The sequence below is a fragment of the Hippichthys cyanospilos genome, chromosome 1 (assembly GCF_059441005.1).
Source record: "Hippichthys cyanospilos isolate Australia breed blue-spotted pipefish chromosome 1, RoL_Hcya_1.0, whole genome shotgun sequence".
Lineage (NCBI taxonomy): Eukaryota > Metazoa > Chordata > Actinopteri > Syngnathiformes > Syngnathidae > Hippichthys > Hippichthys cyanospilos.
In genome coordinates this window covers 24,340,968-24,351,025 of record NC_142369.1, presented here as the reverse complement: position 1 = coordinate 24,351,025, position 10,058 = coordinate 24,340,968, and the positions used below count along the sequence as shown (strand labels likewise).

Sequence of the window (10,058 nt, the reverse complement as noted above, 5' to 3'; positions counted from 1 at the left end):
CGCTCTACTGTGTACCTGAAGAAGACAAGCGTCGAGCTAGCGAAGATAAATAGCAGAAGTCTATGCACAGCGTTTTTCAAAACAAAAGTTTTTTTAATTTATATATATATATATATATATATATATATATATATATATATATATATATATATATATATATATATATATATATATATATATATATATATATATATATATATATATATATATATATATATATATATATATATATATATATATATTTCCCAGTAAACTAATTTAATTTGATTTAATTTATTCGTACTAGTTGCTGCTATCAACTGTAGGATTTTATACGCCCTACTACTTGACCATTATTTGATCAAATACTAAAGCTACTCTTTCACACGTTTTGCTAAAATGCATTATTTCGAGATATTACGTTGTCCTATTGTCCATGATAGACACTTCAGAAGTAATGTTCTTGTACTTTGTCCTATATCTCGGCCAAAATAAAATTCACGTCAATTGACCTCTTAAAAGTCCACCTGAATGTGACGTGAAGTGGCATCATTAGGAGCGTTCTTTTTTCCTCAGACATCGTTTGACACACAACAACAAAAAATTACTGTGTAAGCCACATTTAAAATTTTAACATATCCACGCAAACATTAATTGATGCTAAATCACTGTTTAAAAAAAAAAGACTAGTATAAAAATTCCCACCGGAAAAGGATTGCATTTCCGTTCATATATAATGAACGCGGAAGTGCTGCGAAAGAGGAATTGCGCTTCAGTTATTTTGAGTTAAGGCGTTGGAGATTTTGACAGCTATTAAGTAGTTCTGTTTCCCGGTTTGGAATAATTGCAGCCCTAAAGTTTAAAATGTCATTATTTGTGTACAACTCACAAAGACGTCAAAGACTGACTGCATAATGATACACATAGCTAGATATAAGACTGAACGTTATTGTTGGAACAAACAAAATACTATTTCTACAATACAGATCGGATAATCGGGATGGAAAATGGCACCGCAGCGACCAAAGGAGGTGGGCTCCTTTCCAGAATGGCCCTCAATGACAACAAAGCTGGCATGGAGGGTCTTGACAGAGACAAAATCAACAAAATCATCATGGAGGCATCGAAGGTAGCTACTAATAAAACTCTTTCGTTCAGTTTGTTGTAATCCTCTTAAGCCCATCCAGCTATAGCCACCGTAGAAAATTAATGTGTAGTCAAGTGCAAATGTTTTATAACCGTGCTAAGGCCTTTTTTGAAACGAGAATTCTGTCCAGTCTTGTGTGAAAATCTCCTATCCTCAATACAGTGATGTATAGCTCTGAAAGATGTACTATTGTAACTTGTCATGATAGATCTCACTAATGCTGTCCTTGCCCTTCACTTGAAGGGATCTAAGTTTTATGAGAACGAGCTGAAGAGAGAGCATCAGGTGAACCAGCGCATTGAGAAAATGATGCTGCAAAAAGCCCATATCACAGAACAGCAGTTAAAGAAAGCCCATGCTCAGGTAATATACAACAAACACTGTAAAAAAAAAAATCAACACACTAGAGTTCATTACTGCCCTCTTGACAGGTGGAGAGGGTAGCCACCGAGCTGGAGAAAAGTCGTGATCTAAGCCGTGTGATTGTGCACGTGGACATGGACGCTTTCTACGCTGCGGTGGAGATGAGAGACAACCCTGACCTCAAGGACAAGCCAATGGCTGTTGGTTCCATGAGTATGCTGGTCAGTCAAAAGAATATCCATGTCATGATTTGCACTGATTGGTCATTCCATTTGGTTCTCCTGCACAATGACATTCACAACTAAACCCCCCTTTACAAAGATAAATGATTGACACTACCAGAGGATTTAAAAAAGAGCATGCTTATTGTTTGCATGATTATTATTTATCTCATGTATTTAAAAGGGTAACACAAATATTAAACCTGTTGATTTAATGCATTGTAATTCTACAGAACAGAAAAATTCACCTGCATTAGTGTAACTTGTTAAATTATCGACAAAAAAAAACAAAACAAACAAAACCACTTAACATACAGGGGGCACATATTTCATTGGGCTTTATCTCTCCTTACCTCAAACTATGCAGGTGTGTATAAAGTTGTGGCTTTTTAGTGTTATCCACATCACATTAATTTAGCATGAGTCCCATATCTCCTATATGGTAAGTACTGTAAAATATGAATACTAGTACAATAAAATGAGATCCAGTCACGTAGCTGCATGAAAAATTCTCATTGAAATAGGTTTTTCAAAAGCAGTAATTTGGACTTTTTTTGTTTTGTTTTTTGCTAAATGTATTTCTAACCTGTGCTTTTTTAGTCCACATCTAACTACCATGCCAGGAAATATGGAGTTCGAGCAGCTATGCCAGGATTCATAGCCAAAAAACTTTGCCCTCATTTAGTCATTGTTCCGTGCAACTTTGATAAATACAAATCAGTCAGTAATGAGGTGAGACTACATACACACACACACACACACATACAAAGCATCATAAACACAGACCTGCCTTAACCACCAGCTTGTGTGTTTTTGTTTCTTTTAGATCAGGGAAATATTTGCAGACTATGATCCTCAATTTCAACCAGTGAGTCTGGACGAAGCCTATCTGGATTTTACAGAACACCTGGAACTAAGGAAGAGCTGGCCAGAAGCCTCACGAACACATCGCTATACCTACAGCTGTATCCATCCATCCACTAATACAGGCATGACTGAAAAAATATAAATACAGCATATCGTCTATATTATAATAAAATGTAACATCTGAAATATAAATATTTTTTAAAGGCAATGAGCAACCAGATAATCAACAGGAATCAGAGTTGAAAGGCTTCTCCCCTGTGCTGTTTGAGGACAGCCCAAATTCCTCTCAATCCTTGTCAAGTTCCGAAAATGCTGATGCAATTGGTAAAGCTGCCGAGGTTTTTGGTATCTCTGTTGATGAGGCTGTGAGGGAGATGCGCTTCCGCATTGAGCAGAAGACCATGCTGACTGCCAGTGCAGGTAAGAAGAGACAAACTAGCAAATGTACAGTGGAAAAATGGCTCAATGTTCAACCAATAACAATAACATTAACTCATTCAATCCAAGAGACATATTGTTACTTTTTTTCTTAAAGAGTCCTGAGTCCAGACATTCATTCTCAGATCTTTATTCATATATAAATTAAAAAAAAAACACACACACACACACACACACACACACACATTTTCTCCACATTTTTTCCAAGTATTTGACTCACAAAGGGTCTGAAGTTGACTGGTATGAATTAAGTAGTAATTCATTAGTAATTCAGTAATAATTTGCTTTAGGTAAAAAAAAAAAAAAACACATATACACACACACACACACACACACACACACACACATTGACATCATACACGATGGCACGTTTGCTCAAATTTATTCTTTGGATTTCATTAACTGTTCATACTCCTCCAGGTATTGCTCCAAACACGATGCTGGCCAAGGTATGCAGTGACAAGAACAAGCCTAACGGACAGTTCAGACTAGCATCTACCAGAGAGGCTGTCATGGACTTCATCCAGAACCTCCCAGTTCGCAAAGTATACATCACTTTAGTTCACATAAAACATACACAGAGCCCTCTTTTATTTATTGTACCAACCTGGTCAGTTGTGATTATGTTGCACCTAAGTTGTTTGTGTGTACTACAGATTTCAGGCATAGGGAAGGTGAGCGAAAAGATGCTGAATGCGCTGGGCATCAGTAGCTGTGCTCATCTTGGTCAGCAGATGGCATTGTTGTCATTGTTGTTTTCTGAGACAGCCTGGCATCACTTTTTGCAGGTTTCCATGGGTCTGGGCTCATCATACGTCGTGAGGTAAGCTGTTACCACATTTCCCACACATGAAAACTCAACTTAAATGACTTGGAGTGAAATAAATGCTTTCTCTTTTACGCAGGAACGGAGAAAGAAAAAGCATGAGCACTGAGAGGTATAGTTTTAGAAATGAATAATCAATCCATTTATCTACATGTTGTCACTCTGACCCCGTCCTTTTGAACATGTACAGAACATTTAAAGAACTGAACAGGCCTGATGAACAGCTATCATTATGCAGAGAGATTTGTGAAGACTTAGCACAAGATTTGAAGAAGGAAGATCTCAAGGTACGGCATGTCTGACCAGCACGTTTAATCACACATTGGTCCTATATGAACAACATCCTGGCATCGTCTTTGCTAGTAGTACCAGAAGAGAAACAAAATCAAATGTATTACAGTATTAATATTAGTTTTTTTCATTTATCCAATGTGGGGTTTTAGATAATCCAACTGATTCTTGTGCTCATGTGTTTCAACTTCTTGAAAGTGACAATATGTAATATTTAGATCATTATTCATTTTGAAAATCCACTGCAAATTTCAATAAGGGGTAAATAAATGTGTTCTATCCAACCAACGTTTGCTCCACACGGCAAGTTACTCTACACATTTGCGTTCATTCACCAAACACAAAAGAAAACGCCAGCAAAGACATTGTGATAAGAAATTCCCTTAGCCTGTAGTTTTCCCTTTATCGCGGATGGCCGGCTGCATGAGTTGTGTTGATGCCTGTTAATCCTGTGTGGCTGGATCGCTGTCCTACATTTTGCTTCACTGGTAAGAGTCGTGTTTTCATTTTCTTTATGTCCGCGGAAGCCCGGGGTAACTAACCAGTGTTGACATATTTGCCCGGGCTTTGTAGGTTCCACTCTATTATGCACTAAGCATGCTTCCAAAGTATGGTCTCTCTGTGACGCCGTAGTGAGCATGCTGCACTTGCGTAACACCAGTAAACAGCAAATAATCTACCCATCCATCAATTTTCTATAGTCGCTTATCCCCACAGGGGTCGCAGGCACCTATCTCAGTTGGCTACGGGCAGTAGGCGGGGGACACCCTGAACTAGTTGCCAGCCAATCGCAGGGCACAAACGACCAATCACGCGCCCAATCACACCTAAGGACAATTTAGTATGTCCAATTCAGCTGCCATGCATGTTTTTGGGGAGTGGGAGGAAGCCGGAGTGCCAGGAGAGAACCCACGCGGGCTCGGGGAGAACATGCAAACTCCACCCAGGAAGGCCGGAGCCAGGTGGATTTGAACCGGGACCTTTGAACTGTGAGGTGGACGTGCTACTCACTGCGCCACCGAGCCGCCCTAAATAATCCACCCTGCGTCTTTAAAGCCAGAATTTAGAGGGGAACAGTGTGGGAAATTTAGTGATATTATGGTAACGCAGCACATGCACTACGGTGTGTCAGAGAGGCCATATGTTGCAAGCTTACGTCAAGCGAGACAGTGAGTGAAAATACGAATGCAATTAAACATTGGTTTCAGCTTACAGTAGCACAAAATCTACAAAGCTTGGGCAAATCTATGTCAACAGCTGTTATTTAGCGCAGGTTTCCGTGGAAACAAAGCCACAGCCAGAAGGTAGGCAGGGAGGGGGTTGACGAAAGTGAGGAATCCATAGCGAAAATTCAACACGTTGTACACTTTTTTTTTTAAAGTGCAAACACTAATGCACTTTTACCAGTCAAGTAGAATGCAGGACAGGGGAACATCGATTACAACGATCCAGGCACACAAGGGTTAGCAATAGGCAACAACACGGCACACACTGAATTCAACACTGCAACACAAGGAAGCCACAACTTCTTCTTGTATTGTAATATCTTTGCTGGCATTTTCTTTTGTATTTGACGGGTGATTTCAAATGTGTAGAATAACAGTAGTCATCCTAACTCCCAAACCGATCGACCCGTGGTGATACTTTCTTGCGTTCTGCTTTATTTGCGAAAAGAAACACAATGGCCTCCAATCTGAGTTTCCCTCATGTAATATAATTAGCGATTACTACAACGTAGAACAATATTTTACATGTTATTAAAATTTATAGTGGGGTTTTAAAAAGAATACGTTCTACACGCTGTACCTTTAATTCCTTCTGCCTTTTAAATTGGTAAAGAGTTGGATCGCGGTCATCACCCTCCTGCCTGGGCCCTGATGTGGTCTTGATAGCCAAAGGAAATGGATTGCCATTAAGGACACAGCGGGGGCCACTGTCATTGCTTCAAAATATCTCCCAGGGAGCATTAGGTTTCTGTAAAAGTGTGTGTGTATCTGTATTCCCATCAAGTGTGGTCTGCCCTAGGGTAAAAACATCACTCTAAAGCTGAAGAATGTGAATTTCGAGGTGAAAACCAGGGCGGTGACGCTCCCTTGTGCCATCGCCACTGCCGATGAGATCTTTGCTGCAGCCAAAGACCTTCTTCAAACAGAAATAGAGCATGAAAGTCCTCAGCCACTCAAACTAAGGCTCATGGGTAATTATTACACATTGAAGTACAATATTACTATTACAGAAAGTTCTCCACAATATTTTAAACATTTCAATGACCAGCTATTTAGGATTCTGCAATACTTTCAGTCAGAATTTCTACCAGATCCAAGGTTACAAAACATGATAGGGTCCTCGGTAAACACGACAAGATACAATTTAATTTTCAAATATAAGCCTCTAAATATGTTCAAGCTACCAAATGAGCATGTTTTATTGAGCGCATATGAAATCCTGAATAGCATAATAAATTACATTTTTCATATTTAGTTGGTCACCTTTGCAATGAATGTCGCATTTAGTTTGAAAATACACCTTTCAGTCATGCATGCACAACGTGTATTTAATTGTTCTACATTCTGAATGGCATTTTTTTTTTTACATTAAATTTCTCATTTAAATGCAATCTGAATCAGATGTGGATTAAATCTGATTTGACAATGCAGCTTTTGGTCATGTCCACAGGCCAAATTCTGTTGAAGATCGATGAAACACACTTAACTGTGATTTTTTTAAATTTTTTTATTATTATTGTCACTTTTTAATTGCTGGGCATAATGTGTGATCTGAAAGATATACTGATGAAATCTGATTTGAAATTCAAATTTTTGGCCATTCCTATTCACTTAATGAACTATGATAACTATTTAACGATTTAATTTTCTTCTCTTTTTACATCTCTTAAAATTCTTGTTGACTGAGTGCCCAATCTTGATCAGATCAGAAAACACTCATGAAAATTCAATGACCATGGCGAAAATAATACATTGGATATTAAGTCATTTAATCCCAAAGATGAAGTTTTTCTTATCTGTGAACATTCAATCCCAGATCTTCATTCATTCATTCAGTCGTTTATTTATTCATGCATGTATTTATTCATTCGATCACTTCTTTGTTTATTTGGTTTTATGTTGTCATCAGGTAAAGAAAGAGAAATTACACATTGCTATATCTAAATTCTTCTTGCGCAGGTGTTCGGGTCTCTGCCTTTGTCAATCCAGATGATAAAAAGCCTCTGCAGAAGAGCATCATTGGCTTCCTCCAATCAGGAAAAGCCGAGACCCAAGATTCCACCCAGGAAATTTGTCAACAATATGAAGGGGATCGCCTCTCCTCTTGTCCTCTCACAGCACCGACCTGTCAGACGAAAGAGGCGGTCACTTGGCAGATGAAGAAAAAGGGCTTAGCGGAGGACCGGCCTGCTGATAGACCTCAACTGTCTTTCTTTCAAAGAGCCCTTGCCAAGAGACTTCAGCTTCAAGTTTGTTCACAAGAGCGAGGAAATGAGGAAAGCGTATCTGCGGATACACTCAGCGATGATGACGCGTATAAAATGGTGCAGTCACCCAATAAGGGCATGCTGCCGAAAGGTGCAGCCTCACAATCTTCAGGAATTGATGAGGTTGGACCATCTACCTCAAGTTCAGCATTGAATTGCCTCACCTGTCCTGTGTGTTTCAGCCATATTAGCACAGACGATTTGAATGTTTTCAACAGCCATATCGACCAATGTCTCCATAAAGGCCAGCTCCATATATCGGACCTCAAGTCGGATCTAAACAATGAACATGAAGAAACTGAGGTTCCAGGGACTGATGCGCATGAGCACAAATTACAGAATATTGAACAAATAGAGCAAAACAGACAGAAGCAGAGCCACTTTGCAAATGATTGCAGTCTCACGACCACGTTGCTCAACCGGGACAGCGAAACGCCGACTTCTCATCAGCCTCGTTCCTGTCACGATCAAGGTCCCGTCCTCGTCTGCCCGGTGTGTCACCTGACCCAGGACACAAATGACCTCACTGTCTTCAATCGGCACGTTGACCTCTGCCTGAACCAGGAAGTATTGCATGAGATGGGGACATCATCCTCAGTTGAAACCGCCAGGAGCAAAGACATCGGTAAGTTCTTGTTCATCACATTTTTGATGACATTTTTATGTGTGCTGTTTTCAAAGTATAAAGTGGATTTTGGCAGTATTTGCTACGTTAAGTTCAACACGCATGTAATTGTACAGTGTACAGAAGGGTTGCAACCAACCATTATTTTGATAATCGATTAAGCTGACAATTATTTTGTCAATATCGTAATTGATGAATGGGACAAAAAAAAATCGTGGCTCTAAAATACATGTCATTATTTCAAATGGGCATGAATGAATTATTATTCACTTGCTGGTTTAGTCCATATCGTTGTCGAAAAATAGTCCAAAATGTTCATCGTTGTTTTCCAAAGCAAAGGCAACTGTTTTGATTGATTTCGAACACTAAGGTAATCAGTCTTAATCATACAGTATTTCATGGATGACTACAGAAGTCCGGATTGTATTTACTGTTGAGAAGCTGAAATTTTGAGCATTGGGGTTAATAAAAAATGTGTCAATACAATTCAATTATTCAATTATTAATTTACTAATTTGATCATCGGTCTCTCGCTCGCTCTCTCTCTCTCTTTTTTTTTAAATTATTAATATCGAACCAATTCTGGGCATCGCTGTTTTCTCTTAAACAATCCTATCCCACAAATTGGTCTCTTTATGTTTCTTAAGCGGTGCTACAAGTATAGTAGTTTTTTTTTTTTTTTCCAAGAATAGAAAATAATGTTTTGAGTGGCTGTGTTTGCAGACAGAAGCATCCCCCCTTCGAGGCAAACAGGCAAAGGTAAAAGCAAAAGGTAAGACAGCATGTTGTGTGCAAAACATAGTGACAAAATTCTAAAATTGGTGTTTGATTTATTTCTTTGTAACTTTGCTCCCTATCAATAATCTCAAAGCACTGGAAATCCTGTTCATTACCCTTTTAAATGGTGCCACATTTCTAAGGATTAAGAACATGCATTTGTGGGTTTAGCAGCTCATCAAACACAAACTTTTTGAATTTTTTCTCCTAGGTATATTGTTATTAATCAAGTATATTAAAAACGATGTTTTTTTTTTAAATTTACAGGCGAGATCCAACTTCATATCTGCCCTCTAAGAAGGCCAAAGGTCTGAGCACTCACAACACCATTGACAAGTTCTTCAGGTGACGGCACATCACATACAGGAAGTTGGAAAAAACTGCACTAAATTGATATGAAACCCTTAATGTAAGAAACTTTTTAGAATTACTCTTTTTATTGGCAACAATCTGAATGAAGTCATGGACAGAATTAAAATGTGTATACTGGTAGTATTTAATAAGCATGTTGTACACGAGTGCTAATATATTTTCTATGAATCTCTGAAAAATTTTAAACGTGTTTTATGGTGTTATTTATTGCTTTTGAGTTGATTCTGAAATATTTTATGTAACACTTAAGTATAAATAAATTGCTCCATTGCATAATTGTGGTCGCATAAATTTTACGTAGCTTTTTAAATTTGACTTCATCAAAAAATAGCCAGTTTTTGTGTTAGATAAGGAATAACAATGTGAGCATGAATGTGGAACCAGACTGGGGCCGGTCCCTGATATTTTGCCTGTCTATATGTAAGCATTATGTTTTGGGTGCCCTGCTTCATCCTGACTTGACAGTGAAGTACGCAGTGGAAACATTCATACATTTAATGTAGACTTCAAATGCTTCAAATATTTTGCTCTAGAGCAGTGCTCTCCAGACCCTTACTTTTAAGGGTAACATGCAGAAAAATCAAAGGATGTGAGGCCCAAAAATAAAACAGTGTGTTAATAAATTGTATGTTGTTTTTTAGAATTTTGTTTTGTATAAA

The 10,058-nt window shown here is 38.3% G+C and overlaps 1 protein-coding gene across 3 annotated transcripts; it reads left to right on the top strand.

Annotated features, from left to right (window-relative positions):
- Window positions 1–728: 728 nt before the first annotated feature.
- On the top strand, window positions 729–9,675 carry polk (polymerase (DNA directed) kappa). Of its 3 annotated transcripts, XM_088424993.1 has the most exons (15): window positions 729–1,108; window positions 1,370–1,489; window positions 1,558–1,710; window positions 2,311–2,442; window positions 2,537–2,699; window positions 2,782–2,997; window positions 3,436–3,560; window positions 3,672–3,689; window positions 3,804–3,838; window positions 3,921–3,953; window positions 4,032–4,128; window positions 6,158–6,329; window positions 7,318–8,250; window positions 8,974–9,022; window positions 9,295–9,675. In XM_088424993.1, the coding sequence occupies exons 1-15, from the start codon at window positions 980–982 to the stop codon at window positions 9,374–9,376; spliced, it is 2,457 nt and encodes an 818-aa protein (XP_088281119.1). In that variant the 5' UTR covers window positions 729–979; the 3' UTR covers window positions 9,377–9,675. The 3 variants fall into 3 exon arrangements, with proteins under 3 accessions (XP_088281119.1, XP_088281110.1, XP_088281127.1); XM_088424984.1 differs by having other exon boundaries at window positions 3,672–3,838; XM_088425001.1 differs by lacking the exon at window positions 2,311–2,442 and having other exon boundaries at window positions 3,672–3,838.
- Window positions 9,676–10,058: the final 383 nt, after the last annotated feature.

Bases quoted from the DNA above. Each gene is read 5' to 3' on its own strand.
- polk (XM_088424984.1), top strand. From the start codon at position 980: ATGGAAAATGGCACCGCAGCGACCAAAGGAGGTGGGCTCCTTTCCAGA. The intron at 1,711-2,310 runs GTCAGTCAAAAG...GTGCTTTTTTAG, and splicing joins TTGGTTCCATGAGTATGCTG to TCCACATCTAACTACCATGC. The intron at 4,129-6,157 runs GTACGGCATGTC...GGTCTGCCCTAG, and splicing joins TGAAGAAGGAAGATCTCAAG to GGTAAAAACATCACTCTAAA.